Genomic DNA, 17,705 nt, shown 5'->3' with positions numbered 1-17,705 from the left:
GGACTTGGACAATATTCCAACACTAAATTAACATGAAGGAGTGCTGTAATATCTTATGTAAAAACTGATGTCAGACCAACGTCTTTCTTTTCTTTTTAAAATTTCGTATGGCTCATAGCATGTGGAGAAATGGGAGTGCCCTCAGTTAACTGCTGCTTTTGAATATACTCAGTAGCTCAAACTTGAACTCGTGCATCAGCTCTGACCAAAAAAAAAAAAAAAATTGCTTTTAAGTACAAAATATGTTGGTCACCCACATAAGCCAAGTAATCAAATAGAATTCCAGGTACATTTTCTTGGCCCAGCTGTAAGCCTACAGCCCAGAGATCATACATCTCAGGCATGGCCAACAGGTATTCAATTCTACTACATAGTTTTAGAAGTAACTTAAGTCATGAAATAAAGTTGCTCATGAGTCCTCTGGATGTATGTCACCAATTCAGTTAATTTGCTGAAGAAAAAAATAGCTGTAAATGTTTACTTTCATTAAATCTGTACTCAGCAATTTTATAGTAAAGAACATATATAAGAGGTGTTACACACAAAATGGAGATTAATGCAGTTAATATTAACAGGTTTATACTAAGGTACACATGAGCTTGACTTGGAAATCCAAGTTTATTTACAAATATTCTGTAAACAAAGATGCCATTCATCCCCTTTAAAATATTATAACTGATAATTTCCACAAAATTCATTTACATAGTTTCAACCTTTCTGCATAAAACTGTATTATGGGATGGGCAAACAATCTCCTAAGATGGTCTAAGGCATAAAAACAAAGCAAAATAAAAAACAACTTATCCGGCATGAATGTGCTATTGACAGAGAATGAAGAATTAAGAATCACAGCCTTGAATGTGCTACTCCACCAAGAAATGGAAACGTGATAATTTTGGGGGGAGGTAAATGCTTCATAATAAACCATCTTTTTACATAGTATAGTTTGTGATTGTTTAAGATTGCTCTTCCAGGCTAATATTTATGCTGATCTTTTTTAAAAGCCATCATTGTAAAAAGGGCATAGACTTTTCTAGATTTTTTTACCAATGAAAATATTCTGATACTGGTCTGGTCTCAATATTCAGACCGATTCATAAAATAACAAATACATGAAAAGAACTTAAAAACACAATCATCATGTGACTTACAAAATTAGAATTCTCCCTGAAATCAGAGAGTACTACTCCTCAATAGTGTCTATAAATTTGAATTCTTCATAACTGAGATAATATATAGACAAAATATTTAACCAAAGATTTAAAAGTAAAATTATCCAAATTACCCATTATTTTGTAAATAGTAAATTATTTTTTTAAAATCCTTTAAATTTTATCCAGGGGAATAATGATTCTCATGTCATGGCTAAGTCACAAGGAACTTCAAAACTTTGGGAAAAAAAAATTCATCCCTGAGAAGTGAGATATAGAAAAGTATTTAAAAAAAAAAAAAAACAGAAGCAACAGTCCTGCACCCTTTTAACAATCTTTACCAGAGCATAAATTATTATCAACAGTCAGCAATCAAATGTATTCCAGTCCTGGAGAGTTACTACCTCTGATGATCTGATCTTTTTATAATGAAAATACAAGTGCAACATTAAAAAAAAAAATCAGATAAATAGGAACTCTGGTTTTATTGTCCGCTTTACATTTTTGTCAAGTGCAAGGTCAGCCTGCTAAGATATGAATATTCCAAAGTAATAACTTCTGCTGGCATCTCTTCTTCTGAGTCTCCATTTCCTCCACTGATATTCACCCAAATAATAAAAGTAATACAATTGCAACTGAGTTTACTATTATCAATGGCACTGCAAAGGAAAAAAAACCAATTTGTTACTATAAAGAAAAATCAGGAAAAAAATTAAGCAATAGTTACTAGCATCCAGGAAGAATGGAATTATCATATCATCATCATAATCATGTTGTACAGTTACGAGAGAGGAACATTAAAAAATACACAAGATCATAAAATCCAAAACTTATTTTAAAGAGGTGACTGGGAATGAGGGTCAGACTGGCACAACTAGATCAATGTGAAACATCTGTGGATGGTGCCGGTGCAACTCTGAGAACGCAGAAGCACATTGGACCCCGGCAGAAGCAGGCCCACATGGCTGCCAGTGGCACTTGAGATTAGAAATACAGTGCAAAGAAGATTCTGTAGCTTCATCATTCAATTAAGAATGAATTTATTTAAAATTGTATCCAAGGTTATGATAAAGAGAGAAGAGGACATAATTTAATGTCTTAAATAAAAGGTTTTGAACTCTTCTTTCTTGAATTGCTTGAAAATATTATTCCAATAGATTTGCAGACATGAGTCCTTTATTTTTCTCTTGAAAGCCTTCCAATGCTCCATGTGACTTTATAACTTGGAAGCAGCAGAATTTCCAAAAGGCAAGAATATCACTGTGTCTTTCAGCTCTAGCAGGTAACACACAGATTACACCACTAAACATTGCATCGGCACTTGGCTGGGCGCGGTTGCTCACGCCTGTAATCCTAGCACTCTGGGAGGCCGAAGTGGGTGGATCGTTTGAGCTCAGGAGTTCAAGACCAGCCTGAGCAAGAGTGAGACCCCATCTCTACTAAAAATAGAAAGAAATTATATGGACAGCTAAAAATATATATAGAAAAAATTAGCCGGGCATGGTGGTGCATGCCTGTAGTCCCAGCTACTCGGGAGGCTGAGACAGGAGGATCCCTTGAGCTCAGGAGTTTGAGGTTGCTGTGAGCTAGGCTGACGCCACGGCACTCACTCTAGCCTGGGCAACAGAGTGAGACTCTGTCTCAAAAAAAAAAAACATTCCATCTGCACCAACTGGCTTAGATAGAAATGAGAGGCAAACTGAGAAAAAAAGCCAGTAACTTTCAAGCAGTAAAGCCATGTTAAAGAGAAAAAAAGATTCCCACTACAAAAAGGGTATGTGATAGTATTCGCACTCAGAAGCTTTGCTACTTAAACTGAACCATAAAATTAACTTAAGAGTGCTCTGCTAGTTTTTCTTACCTCTCATCACGGTTCTTACAGATCGAATAAGGTTCACTAGTTGAGATTTAATTCCTGGCTCCTCTCCGAATCCACCAATTCCCTGGTCTGTTCCCCAGCCAACTGTATAACACAGAGATGATTAACTGTGTTAAAATTTATTATGCACTCGCCTTATTCTCTCATTAGTCATCTTTTAAAAGATTAGTTTGAGCCCTTGACATAAAATATAAAGTCATATGACTTAATATTAATTAGAAAAGTTAAAACAATATTGAGTTAAATGTGTTTTTGATTTTTAATTTTGACAGCAGCAATGACCTCATTTCACTTCATTTACACTCTGATTTTATAAAAATAAATTACAGTCTAAATTATTCCATGGCATTTAATTTAAGGAAGGTAACCACTGTGACACCATTTTTTCCTTCTTTTTAAAAGTATCAAACAAAATATTTATCAGGTCACAACTGAAAACCAAAGCATATTATCAAACTGTATAATTAGTTTAAAGCTCAGTTCAGAATCCATAAAACCCAAAATCATTAGTATAAAAATGCTATAGCTGAGAATCATTGTCCACATGACTTGGGGAAACTTTTAATGTAATCCTGGTTAACAGTGGGAGCTAATCATAATCCCAAAAAACCAAAATCCCTAAAGTCTAAAATTCCAAAAATCACAATCCAGAAAGATCAAAATCCTGGAAAAATAATTTTTAAAATTATTTTAAAAATATTTACATTTTCAAAGGGTACTTGTTTGAGAAACAGAAACACAACAGAACACTTCATAGGCCACTTTACACAATAAAACAGGCAATAATAAACATATTTCTGCAAGCATAAACACTCAGGTATACTACTGACAGTTTCATGGTTATAAGTATTCACAAGTAGGTCAAAAAGGGAAATGTATAAATGTACCTCACTAAGGTTGGTAACTGTGTGCACCCAGCTTTATAACTGTGGTCATCTGAAATACCAGGACAAACAATCTAACTCTTCTGATGAGCTTGATCAAAAACTGCAGTGGGTCACCACAGCATATGCAGTCGCTCAAAGAGCTGAGCTCTCGAGAAATTTTCTTTGACAAATGCAGTTGTACAAAAAGGACAAGCTCTTTGTTTATTGAGGAAATTGCAACGCTTTTGCATACATGTACCATGCTTACACATAAATGCAACATTGTGATAATGCACTTTCGTGGAATCAAACTTACAAAAAATGCATAAAACAAATTAGAACTCTCTGAAAGTCTCCACAAAATTTATACCTCCAGTATTGGAATTGTGCAAAGATGAAATATATAGCTTAGGGAATTGTAAAAACTAATGCCAGAAATTTAAAATAGTGAAAATAAAATCTAAAATAAGAGAAAGAAAACAAAGAACTAAAATTTAACATATGAAAACATGTTATTACAGCAGTAGATTATGGGCAATTGCATGGAAATAGTCCATAAAAGCTGGCCGACTTTCATGTTCATTAACTATATTTTGAAGTCTTACATCTCAATGCATAGCTGCTTTTTGGCCAGGGGCAGTGGCTCATGCCTGTAATCCTAGCACTTTGGGAGGCTGAGGCAGGAGGATCACTTGAGGCCAAGAATTCAAGACCAGCTTGAGCTATGATGAGACCATGTCTCATTTAAATTTAAATGAGTAGCCAGGTGTAGTGGTGCACCCAGGAGTTTGAGGTTGCAGTGAGCTATGATGACACTACTGCACTCTAGCCTGGGTAACAGAGTGAGACACTGTCTCGAAAAAAAGAAAAAAGAATAGCTGCTTTTTTCTTTTAGGATATAGCCCTTCTCTGAAAAGACATTCATATTCATTTTCTATGTGGGACTGCTCTTTTTGAAATTATTCTATGATTTTATATATATCAACATGAACATTCCCTATTAAATTTTCCCATCTTCTGTGCCATGCTTCTGTGTTGTTTTGGGTACTCAGAATTTCATTCCACATGAACTCATACACAGACCACAATACTGGTGATCAAACAGAAACACCATTGCATGTCTTCTTATCCTCCCATGTGCATAATTATTTCCAAACCAGTGAGTAGCTTTGCTGGCTTCCTCAGGCAAATGAGGCTTTAATTCATTAAAAGCCCCTGGAATGCCATCAGCTGGAAGGAATGCCGACACAGGCAAAGGGACATTTTTAAACTGAAGTTATCACCATTGCCATATCTTGTGGCCAATCCACTCTTCTGCATTTTCTGCGCAACGCAAATAAAGAAAAAACAAGGTAATAGTTCCACCTAACGTGATGCAACTAACACGATGTAACTATCCTGCATACAACTGAAAATGCATTGATCTCTTCCAACAGAATTTGATTTTCAGGATTTCAACACTTGGGATTTTAATCTTTTGGGACTATGATTTTTCAGGATTTTAGATGTTGAGGGATTTAGACTTTAGGGATTTGATCTCTCAGGATTTCAACATTTGGGATTATGGTGTTTGGGAGTGTGTCTTTTGGGATTATGATCCAAACCTGTAATAGGTTGATTAGGCCTTCTCAGCAGACTCTAGCCTGCCAGCAGGACACATCTTTCCCCACTTTTTTCAAGTGAGAAATTTAGCCCTCTGCCCTCCCTTATTCTCTGTAAATGAGTCTTTTACCTTCCATGTCATTTCCCTATGCTATTATAAATCATTTCTTTATCTTTATATGCCAGTTCTTTTTCTATTGCCTTACACATTTTTCTAAAGACTTACATGTCCTCATTTCAGTAATTTGTTCTTTTGTCCTCATTTCAGGTCCACTTTTCACTATCTCATATGATTACAGGGCTTAATTAATTCCTGACATGCTAACCCTTAAACCAAAGATAGAGAACAAGTCTTTATTTTATACGTAAAAGAACCAATATCAGGAAATAAGATTTCACTTTGTTTAATCAACTTTTATTTGGTCGAAATAAAAGCTAAATAGTGGTTGCTTGAGTGTTTTTGGCTTTTTTTTGTTTTGTTTTGTCACTGAGATATGTTGTGGTATAAAACTAATTTAAAATTCAAGTTCACAATAGTGCTGATGTTTTTTGACTCCTACTCACCCTACTAGGCCTAGCGCAGGTTCTGCTTCCAGCCCTTCCAGTCCACAGGGGTGTTGCTCTTTTCTGAGCTTCCATAGTGTTAATACAACCATCATAGTTGTTATTCTCACAGCCTCTGCTGTAAGTCTTGCAAGACTCTTTCAATAGATGCCTCTGTAACCTCACTCCCTCAGCCCTTTGAATTTTCTTCTTTAAAGGCTCAGATATTTCTACCTCATAATCCTGTGATGATTCTCATGGCCTACTGAATAAAGTCCAAACTCCTTAAGTTGACATTCTACCCTTACATGTTACTCCCACCCCCCACCAAGTATTCCTATTCACAGTCAGTTACCCACTAATTGCTGTACATGTAAAAGCAGTTTCAGATTTAGATCTGACTTCAACGTCAGGGCCTTTCCTAATTCCCTTCCACATGTCAGAATAAATCTTTTTTCCTCTTTGCTCCCCAAACAATCCACTGAATGCAGTGACTTTGTTCTCCTTCTTCGTTGTTTTGAAGTGTCTCCCATTAGATTACAAAATCCTGGAGAACAGGGACCACAATTTAGCCATCTCTCTTCATCTCTTCACTCTTCCTTCCCCACTCCCCACCCTACAGCAAGTACTTAGCAAATGTTTCTGGAATTAACTGAATTATAGTAGAATGAATTAATCTAGGATAAGGTTAAATAAGGTAATTTCTAGGATCATATGTGAGACTTACAAAGAACTCTATTTATTCATTTTTAAGACAAATGAATTATAAAATGAGCCAATCATTCAATGGTACTTTTGGGGGTGAGGGGAAGAAATTCTCCAATATTCAACATACACATCTATCCAAGCTAAAAACAATTTCAGAAATGTTAAAATGTGAACTAACATGCACTGTAGAATCAAGGACACAAAATACACCTGCATCATGCCCAGGCAACATGGCCCTCTCCTACTTCTGGATCTACTCTCCTTTTCCCTCTCTCTGGCAAGGAAATATGCTGGCCAGGCAGGTGGCTCGCGCCTCCAAGGTGGGAGGATCACTTGAGGCCAAGAGTTTGAGACCAGTCTGGGCAACATAGTGAGATCTCTACAAAAAAGAAAAATTAGTCAGGCACAGTGGCCCATGCCAGTAGTCCCAGCTACTCGGGAGGCTGAGGTAGGATTGCTTGAGCCCAGGAGTTCCAGACTGCAGTACTCTCCTTTCCCTGAGTAATTTCATCTTTTCATACGGCTTCATTTATCATCTATGCTTGACAAATTCAAATTTCAGTCTCCATCCTGGTTTATGCTTCTGTTCTATGGACTTAAATCCAACTGACTATTTTACATCTGCACTTGTATCTCTCACAGAAATCTCAAACTTGGAATATCCAAAACTTATTTCATTATCTCTTCACCTCCCTATCTACCACCATCATGCCTAATTTTCCTCTAATATTCTATAACTCGTTAAAGGTACTACCCTTTACTCAGTAGCTTAAGCCAGAGAATCAAGAGATCTTTGACTTTATCCTCTCTCATTCCCAATGTTCAACAGTAAGTTCTACCTTTTCTACTTTTAAAATATCTTCTGATCTGTATTAGCTTCCTGGGGCTGCCAAACCAAAGCACCACAAAATAGGTGGCTTAACACACAGAAATTTTCTCATAATTCTGGAGCTCAAAAGTCTGAAATCAAGGTGTGAGCAGTGTTGGTTTCTTCGGGGGGTTCTGAGGGATAATCTTGTCCATGCCTCTCTCCCAGCATCTGGTAGTTTTGGAAATCCTTGTTCCTTGGCTCGTAGCTGCATCATTCCAAACTCTGCCTCAGTTGTCAGGTGGTCTTCTTCTGTATGCATCCATGTGTCTCTGTATCTCTCTCTCCTTACAAGGACTCCAGTCACTGGATTTAGGTAGGGCCCAACCTAATCTAGTATGACCTAACCTGAAACTGATGACATCTGCAAAGAGTCTGTCTCCAAATAAGGTCACGTTCATAGGTACCAAGGGTTAGGACTTCAACAAAACTTTTGGAGGGACACAATTCAACCCACATGATCTCTTCTTCTATTCTGTATAATATAATGATGAAGAGATGGACTCTGGGGCCAGACTGTCTAAGTTTGAATCCTAGCTCCACCACTTTCTACCTATGTGATCTTAGAAAAGCTATCTACTCACCTACTGTCTTTGTGCTTCTGGCTCCCCAGTGGAAAGTGGGGATGAAAACTGTATCTCACAGGGTTGCTGTTGCTGTGAGGATTACATCAATTAATACATATAAGGAACTTGATACAGATCCTGCACATAATGCTACATTAAGTATTAGTTATTATTATTGTTATTATACCTACCTGTCTCTACTTGCCCTATTTAAAATAGTTCTTTACACAATCACTCTTCTCTTCCAATCTGTTCTCCAGAAGGATCTTGCAAATAACACAAATCTGGTCATGTCACTGCCTTGCTTAAGACCCTGTTTTCACGTGCCTCAGAGTTTTCACACCAGCTCTATACTGTTTAAGGCCCACTGTTTAAGGCTCAAGATTCTTACCCTTCCAACTTCTCTTAACCCTTCACCTTCACCTAGTTAATGTTCACTCACTTATGAGATTTCAAGTTAGACACATTTCCTCCATGAAGCTTTTGCAGATTCACAGATTGTATCTCCCTGCACTTTTTTCATTATATTCTGCATACCTATTATTTGTTCAGTTTTTATTTAAATTAACTTCCATTGGAAGGGCAGAGTAACTGCTGTAACTTTAGTGCCTAATACATGGGCCTGGCACATAATCTGTGCTCAATAAATCTCTTAATCAATGAAATGAATCAATCTTGCTCGTGGGTTTGAGTTTCAGTGATTCACACAGAGATATTTGATAGACTGTGACAAATGATTCACGTCATGCAGTATCCTGCCTCCATTTTGCCTCAAATAGCAAAATGTAGCCCGCCTGGGAGGGAATGGAGATTGCTGGATTGTCCTGGTAGGCACAACTTGTGTCTTCATTTTTGTATTCCGAGACTCTAGCACAGTCCTTGGCACATTGTGGGCACCCAATAAGCTGTCTGAAGAAACTTTTCTTGGAACATGGGTGGCTGGATGTCCTGAGAACTCCATTACTTTCCCTTTCGTATCCCTGTAACCCTCCATCACTTCACTCTTCTATCAATGCTCCAAAATGAGCCACGCCCCCTCCCCCCAACTCGTTAACTCAAAGCTCAGACCCTGAGTTTTCGATCGTTAAAAGCAGTCACAAAGAAAACACAATTAAGTTACGGACCTAATCTAATCGCAGGCAGGGGCGTCCCTGGGTCACCTCCGTATTGCCCTACCCCGGCCCGCAGGGCCTTCCTTGCACACAGGGGTCGTCTGTTCAATGTTCAACCCGCTGCTGAGTTCGAACCTGGTGAGATGAAAGGCTCGGCTTCCCCTCCAAGGAAGTGCCCCCTCCTCACTCGGAAACGAGCCCTCGGCCGTTCGTCTGTCCCGACCCGGGATGTCCCTCACGCGGCCAGGCTCGGGTCCGCGCCCCCGGCGGCTACCGCCACCGCCACCTCAGCCCGCGCCCCGCAGCCCCACTCACTGTTCTTGAGGAATCGCTCCTCGTGCAGCACGGCGATGGCGTTGACGCAGAGCAGGGCTGCCTGCAGCAGTGAATACAGGGTAAAGGCCATGGCCGTCGGGAGCCGCCCGGTGCCCAGCTCCCGGATTCTTCTCCCGCCGCCGCCGCAAGGGACGTGGCGCCGCCACGGCGGGCGCTTTCCTACGGCAGCCGATGGGGCCCAAAGAGCACTCTCCGAGAAGCTCCGCCCCCATCCGGCTAAGACCCGCCCACCCTTAACCGCTGCTGTTGGACGCGGTCGCCGCAAGAGACTATTGAGCACCCGAAATGCTGCTGGTCCGAATTGAGAGCTGCAGCAAGTGTGAAATACACGCCGGAATTCAAAGACTTAGAACAAAAACAAGGATATAAAATATCCCTATAATTTTTTAATGTTAATCATATATTGAAATGATCATATTTTGAATATATTGGGGTAAATAAAATATATTACCACCCTTAGTTTTTCCTATTTTTGCTTTTCTGTTTTTAAGGTGGCTATGAAGACATTGAACATATGAGGCTCTCTTTATATTTGTATCGGACGGCGCTATGTTAGATGCTCCCAAGAGCTGTCTGAGATGTTATTAATAATATTCCCATTTTACAGATGAAGGAACAGGATGTTAGGGTGGAAAGCTTAGTAGGTGCTCATGGGGTGGGTCAAGAAAGATTTCTCTTGAAAGAAGAGATTTATTTACGTTTCCCTGGGGAGGAGGAAAAGGACCAGCACAGAGGTGGAAAGAGGAAGAATGTGCTAGCCCAGAAAACTAGCTACTGAGGCTTTTTAAAGGGGGTTGTAAAAATGGCAGGGTACAGTCAAGAAACTGCTGTACCTGCTCCTTCATTTCTTCTTGGCGGCCGGTAGATAACAAAACTGCGAGGACGTCAAAGTCCAAGAGTTGGCTCTCCTGCCTGTCCTTGGAGAAGGGGTTATTACAGGAGATATGACTCTGTCCTCAAGATATGGTTGAGGCTTGGAGCTTGCACCCTGCTGTTCGCTCAGGAACTCTTTAGACTGTAAAAAGGCAGATTCTCAAAAAAATAATTTTGAAAGAAAGATTGAACATCTCTTTTCAGTCCATTCAGCTCTTTTCAGAAGTTGTGCAAGACAGAACTCCTGCTGGGTACCTGTTAGTGAGAGAACTCATAGGATTGATCTTTAACTGTTACTGGGGAGATTGTGGGATGAGGCATTTTCCTGTTACTTTTGCAAGGCCGCCCCTTTCAAGGGCTTTGACAATTTTTTTTTAAATTTCAAAGTATTACGGGGCTACAAATATTTTTGGTTACATGGATCATTTTTATAATGCTTGAGTCATGTTTATAAGTGTGCCCGTCACCCAGATAGTGGTCATTGACAAATAAAATTTTTAAAAAGTTAAAATAAAATAACATGTCTTACACAGTGAGAAACATTCCTTCTTTGACCAAACGCCAGCCAGGATCCTCTGAGCCCTCTTCTTGACCGGGCCTCAACTTTGGCCTGTAAAACTACAGATTTTGTCCATGTTGAAAGACTTAAACACTAAGAAGCTTTTAACAGCTCGCAACTGCGTCCGCAAGATGACCCCCGCCCCTCCCTTACAGTGTTTCCCTGAAGAGCTCCAGGCTGCCAAAAGAATTTACTGTTTGTTGTAGCCAACTCCATAGGATAGGTCCAAACCTCCCCTTCTTGGAGCATTTACTACAAAGGGGTCACAGTTGTGAATCCTTCCTCTGTCTCTGTGAGATGTAGGTGTACCATCTAGAACACAGGAGTGTCTTTCTCAAGGACTTGAAAGCCATTCCTTTGAAATGTAGTCAGAGGAAGGAAAGGGCCTCTATCTCCCAGTCTCTCAGAGAGGACAGCTAACAGACATAGCTGGCCGAATTGCATTTATGCTTACCAGCCATTTGTAAATTTTCACTTCCCTGACTCTACTGAGGCCCCACTCAGCACTTCCTACTCCTTCACTCTCCCTTTAAAGTGCCCAGTCACTTCTGTACAAATGCAAATTGAATTCAGTTCACACCGGACTCTCTTCCTTATTGCAATAGTGTTTTACTGATTAAAATCTGTCCTTACCACTTTAAGTATCTGGCTTTGTTTACCTTTGAGAACATTAATAAGAGGCTTGAGCCAGACCATGTTAAAACTTAATAACTATGTTAAGTTTTAGATATCGTTTATGAGCAAGTATACAAAGTAATCATTTCCTGAACTTCACAGGGTACCCTAAGATAAAAGAGGGAAAAAGCACCACATTCAGTCCCAGAAAGCACTTTGGAAGGCTGTGGGTTGCAATTGCTGGAAAAGATACTGGCCAAAAAAGAAAAAAAGAATAATTAGCTAAACTCCCAAGAAGAAATTAAGCTTAAATAGGCCAACTAGTTAATGCCTATAGGGAAGAAGAGATGTACTGTTTCCCACAGATGTACATAAACACTATCTACAAAATCTGGCCTTAAGTGCAAGTCAGGTAGAGAGAGACACATGGAGATAAAATAAAGGGAATGAAAGAAAACAACAGGATACCAACAAATCCTGTTCTTCAAGGCCCATAAAACTCTAGACACCGGTGATGGTGAAAGTCTTAGTCCCTTCAAGCTGCTATAACACAATGTCATGGATTGGGGGGCTTACAAACAACAGAAATTTAGTTTTTACACTCGTGGAGGCTGAAAGTCTAAGATCAGAGTGCTAACATGGTCGGATTCTGGTGGGGACCCTCTTCTAGGTTGCAGATTGCTGACTTCTTGTTGTATCCTCCCATGGTAGAGAGAGAGGAAGCACACTGTCTTGACACTCTTGGCACTCATGACCTCATCTAATCCTAATCAGCTCCCAAAGACCCCACCTCCTAATATCATCACATTGTGGGTAGGGTTTCAACATGTGAATTTTGGGGAACACAGCATTCAGACATAATAATAAAGAACAGTTATTCCTGAAAGCGGAGAGTGGCCACTCTAGGATTTCCACATCAGACTGGGTAGGAAGATGTGGTGCCTGGGAAAACTTGTTCCAAAGCTTTGGTTGTGCAGTGAATCACAGTGTTTACCAGATCATTTACCGGAAGAAGAGAGGCACGAGGGATGACTGGAGACTATAGCATGGATGGAGTGGAGGTTGGAGTGGAGCCCCCCATGACTACCCCTTTGTGCCACCACTGGCTCATAACTCACGTGATCCAATTCTTTCACTGTCCAAAGAATCAGGTTAACCTCTGGGCCACTGTAATTTCATCTATAAAATTAGGTGATTATCATCTCTGAGGTCCCTTGAGCTCCAAAAATCTCTAGATCTAGCAAAAGCAGCTTAAAATATAATATAGTGTACAAATAATTGTACTGTGTTATCTGATTCATTATTTTTCAAAAATCCAGGCTTCTAGCCTAAGCTGATAACAGCAGATTATATGCTGAAAAAGAATTCTTCCTTTGATGTCCTTACTTCTAAAGAAATTCAAAAGCCTGGAAATTTAATTATATATTTATAAAATAGTTGTCACAGTAAAAAAAAAAAAAATCTATTCCTAAACAAAAAACTGAGTAAAATGCATATTTTGCATCTTAGCTGCTTGAAAAAAATGACCGGTTATGGTCTATTTAAAATTAGAACTGGCTGTCTGGTGCTGAACTTATAATGTCTATTTGATGAGACTTCATGTATTCATGTTAGCTCCTTATCAGACGCTACTGTTGGGGATGAAACTTTGTTTTTCCAATTTCAGATACAGATGTCTCCTTATCATTTTCTTCTTCAAGGCATTTTTTGCTTTGTTTTATGTCACTTTCCCTTTGGACTGATAGATGGCACACTTTGGTGTCTTGGACTACCTTGCCACAAACTTTCTTTGTAACTACTAATATGGAGTCAATGTTTTCGTTAATTGACATTAATCAAAGAAGTGCTGTCAATAAAGCTCCTTTAGTGCAGGGAGAGCAATGGTTAAGATTATATCTAGGATAATCTTTAGGTTTGGCCCCCAATTAGATGTGGGGAGCAGGGTAGATGCAGTATTCAAACTTGACCTTTTAAAGCTAAAATCCTGAGTCCCAGACTCAGTCCGTATACATATGAGAGATTGCATTATTGAATTCCCAAGTTTTGACTTTTACCTGTATGGTTGCCTTTGCCTTATAATTTTGTCATTTACTCTATAGAATTTCACACATTTTGGATTTTGCTGATTGTGTCTCCAAAGTCCTGACTGACTGAAATGCTACCCACAGTTCCCAAATCATCTGTATAAAATAAAAACGCTTGCTAATTGAAGAAAGCAGTCACTGTTTAATCTGACTAAAATCTTTTATCAACTCAATGTTAAAAATCAGGTATGGGCTAAAGAAAAATTTTTTCACAAGTCAGATCTTAGAATAATTCTTCAATAAATCTGTTGGCTTTGCTCTCTTTCTATTTTTAAATGTCAGCCTCTCTATTCCTGCATTCATTAAAAAATAGTTCATCAACATAAGGCTGATACAAGTTATTTATTAAAAATTTAGACTCACTCTGAAGACTGACAAAAATGGATTATGGTTTTTAACGTTTTTATCTTGCTAATATATTTTAATAGATATATTTATTTTATTGTCTATGTCTGAGATATGAATCAATGATGACTGAGGTAATGTTTGCTTTTAATACTATTATTTACAACAGCAACCTTGATTTTAAATGGGTTTATGGCAGCAGAATTCATCCAAATGGGTTCTATTTGAGGTAAGCATGGGACCAAAATAGGAAAATCCCACAAGAAGAGCTTCATTCATGATTATGGATTCATACAAGCTATTCCTGGTATAAGACTCAAATGAAGCCATTTGCAAGCTGAAAGCTTGTGCATTATGAAGTGTTTCTGGAAATAGAGCTCTTGGAAATAGAAAGTTTCTTTAAAAAACAAAAATGAGTCACTGCATCTATTTTAAAAGGGGATTAATCCCAAATGTCTATATATAGCCAACTACTTTTATATCAAAAAATACCATCTAAATGAATAAAGTCAGAATAAAAACTAGAGAAACTACTTACTCAAGTGCATATTATTCCTTCCCTTATTCATTCATTTGTTCATGCTTTTATTCAATGAGAATGTAGTAAACTTCTAAGATGTGCCTTACATTGTGCAAGAGGTTGGGTGAAGTGCAGTGGACTGAGCACAAATAATAATCAACATGTTCCTGCTCTGGAGAAAATCACCAGCTAGTAAGAAAAATGTATCATAGAATGCAAGAAAATCATCAACTAGTAAGAAAAATGCACCAGTAAATGCTTAAAATAAAGGGAAAGTGAGAACAAAAGATAGTTTAGGTTGGTGTCTCCCAATCGTCCAATCATAGATGATCAGACGATCATAGAACCATCTGGGAGCTTTTAAATAGATGATTGTCTTCCGTTTCAAGATGGTGCCCCAAATATACATATTTGTCTTCACTTCTTCCTGAGGCTCCATTAAATTACAGAAGAATAAAAAAAGAAAATACATTTGTAATAGTAAAGATATGGAAGAACATAAGCAATTTCAACAATCTCTGGAAGACAGAAAATGGCAGAAGGCATATCAACAGTTGACACAGAGTGGATAAAGCTGTGGCCCTGAAGGAACCAGAACGGGTTGCAGTGAAGATGGAAGTCATCGTCCTGAAGAATGCTCCCAATTCAGAGTTAGCAGGTACTACAGAGACCCAGAAGGAGAAGCAGAGCTGCAAGCATGTGGATCAGCTGATGATTTGCATATGCAGCAGACAGCCTTCCCAGCACTGACTGCTAACCTGCTTGGACAAGATGGCAGACAGTCTGGCGTTTGCCCCCGGGGAATACCGAAAGGACTTTCCTCTTGGGAATTTAATCAAGGAGAGCTGGGGCTATTCTTACTGTGGCATTTGGGAGGCTGTTAGCTTGACTAATGATTTTCTAATAGTTCAATCTACAGCTGAACTGCTGGTTTCATACTTTCACAAGCATACACAGAACTTCCAGGACTCAAGTTCACTATTATTAGAAATGAACAGGCAACTGAGACATATAATGAAAACCAGCAACAAGAAAAAGAAAGGCTACTATGAAAAATAAGCAAAACTGACTTCAGAAGAGGACACAGATAAATCAGAAAAAAAGAAGTCTAACTAGTGATAATAAAAGTGATTTAAGAGACATTTGAACACAGGGTTTTTTCCTCCAGGAATTTTTAAAAGGAACAATCAAATAAAAAGAATGAATTTTCAAAATTAAAAATTTGATAGCTCTCCAAAACAGTTCACGGGAAGTTGAGGAAATCTCTCAGAATACGGGAAAAAACATAAAGACAGAAAATATGGGACAGAAAAACAGAAAACAGGAAACATAGGAGTTTCATAAGAACAGGAATGCAGGATAGTAAATAAAAGAAATAAAAATTTCCAGATATGAAAAGAACATGAGTGTTCAAGGACCTACTAGGTGCTGAGTAGGTTAAATGGTTTTTAAAAAGTCCATTACCTGGAAGAGAAGATTCTAAAAGCTTCAGGGAGGAACAATGTTATCTATAAAGAAATAAGAAACCAATTAGAACCAAATGTAGGAGACAATGTCACACTTCTTTCAAAGGTTAGAAGGAAAATAATTTTGAATCTAAAATTCTATAGCCAGGAAAACCAAATACTGCATGTTCTCATTTATGAGTGGGAGCTAAGCGGTGGGTACGCAGGGTTATATAGAGTGGTATAATGGACACTGGGGAATCAGAAGGTGGGAGGGTAGGAGGGGATAAGGAATGAAAAATTACCTATTGTGTAATGTACACTGTTTGGGTGACAGGTACACTAAAAGCCCAGACTTCACAGCTATACAATTCATCCATGTAACAAAAAGCCACTTGTATCCCTAAATCCATTGAAATAAAAAATGTTTTAAATAAATTAAAAAAATAAAATTCTATAACCAAACTACTACTAATGGTGAGGGTAAAAATAAAGATTTTAAAAACAAAGACAAAATTATCATTTTCTAAACAAAAATTATTTTTTAAAAGGAGTTTTAAACATATAGAAGACTCAGAAAGTTTTTACTCTATCAGTAAATATTTATTGAGTACCTACTTTGGCATTGTTTTAGGCAATACTAATACAACAACAAACATGACAGAGGCCCTGCCCTTAAGAAACATATATTCTAATGAAAATAGGTTTCATGTATCCTTTTTTAGAAAGTTATTTAAAAGATATATTCCAGCAATACCATGGTAAAAAACAAAAAGAAGACAAGTCATAAGAAATGGCAGAACTAAACTAAGCAGTCAACAAAAAGAATCTTAGATGGGAGGTAAGCCACAGTCCTAAAAAGCATTGATCCAAATTAGAACAAGAAGTCAGTGTGCTCCATAAAGAATCTCTTTTAGAAAATAGAAATAAAAATAGATTCAGTGAAATAGATAAAATGATAAAGCAATTATTAATAGAAGATGTAAGTCATATAGTACGGTGGCAATTATCAGTGTTTGACAATTTCCAGTTAGAGCCTTCCTAGGTATACTAAATGTCTACATTTCTAAAAGTTCCCTACAGTTAGGTGGGACTGTGTAATTAAGTTCTGGCCAATAGAATGTAAATTTCATTTTCAGGGTAAGGCAGTTAAAAAACAAGGAATATTCTCTACTGTCTTTCGTTTCCTTTGTTGGCTGGCTGGCTGGAGTGGATTAAATGGAGAGCTTGGAAGATGTCAGGATTATCAGAACCACAGCACAGAAGGAAAACTTTCTCCTGACCTCCCTTGGACTGTGATATACTCCAGAAATAAACTTTTAAAATTTAAGTCACTGAGTGAATTTTCAGGGTTTTATTTGTTACTGCAGCATTTCTTAATCTACCCTAACTACAAATTTTTTTTTTTTTAAAGGCACAGCTTTCTCTCAATAAAAAACTAGAAATGTAATTGGGACTCAACAAAATAAAATGCAGAACAACAAACACTTGATCCAATATAAAGTCTAGTTGAAGGTGGCCCCCTATGAATAAATCTAGGAGGAACAAAAAACCAGAAAGGAATTGGCAGTGACAAGAAGGAGAAAGGAGCAGCAGCTTGAGGAAAAGGCAGAGTTCAAGAAAGACTGTAGTA

The 17,705-nt window shown here is 38.2% G+C and overlaps 1 protein-coding gene across 1 annotated transcript; it reads right to left on the bottom strand.

Annotated features, from left to right (window-relative positions):
* Positions 1-1,324: 1,324 nt before the first annotated feature.
* IER3IP1 (immediate early response 3 interacting protein 1) lies at positions 1,325-9,765 on the bottom strand. The gene is made up of 3 exons (XM_069468436.1): positions 9,611-9,765; positions 3,013-3,114; positions 1,325-1,810 (listed from the first exon to the last, which is right to left on the bottom strand). The coding sequence occupies exons 1-3, from the start codon at positions 9,699-9,701 to the stop codon at positions 1,755-1,757; spliced, it is 249 nt and encodes an 82-aa protein (XP_069324537.1). The 5' UTR covers positions 9,702-9,765; the 3' UTR covers positions 1,325-1,754.
* Between the last annotated feature and the right edge of the window lie 7,940 nt (positions 9,766-17,705).

Source organism: Eulemur rufifrons, chromosome 5, assembly GCF_041146395.1.
Source record: "Eulemur rufifrons isolate Redbay chromosome 5, OSU_ERuf_1, whole genome shotgun sequence".
Classification (NCBI taxonomy): Eukaryota; Metazoa; Chordata; class Mammalia; order Primates; family Lemuridae; genus Eulemur; species Eulemur rufifrons.
The sequence above is the reverse complement of the archived record's forward strand: the minus strand, read 5'-3'. Positions and strand labels throughout refer to the sequence as shown.

Excerpts from the sequence above, each read along its gene's own strand:
- IER3IP1 (XM_069468436.1), bottom strand. The coding sequence starts at position 9,701 with ATGGCCTTTACCCTGTATTCACTGCTGCAGGCAGCCCTGCTCTGCGTC. Across the intron at positions 3,115-9,610 it reads GGAGCGATTCCTCAAGAACA|TTGGCTGGGGAACAGACCAG; the intron begins GTGAGTGGGGCT and ends TGTGTTATACAG. Across the intron at positions 1,811-3,012 it reads TGTAAGAACCGTGATGAGAG|TGCCATTGATAATAGTAAAC; the intron begins GTAAGAAAAACT and ends TTTCCTTTGCAG.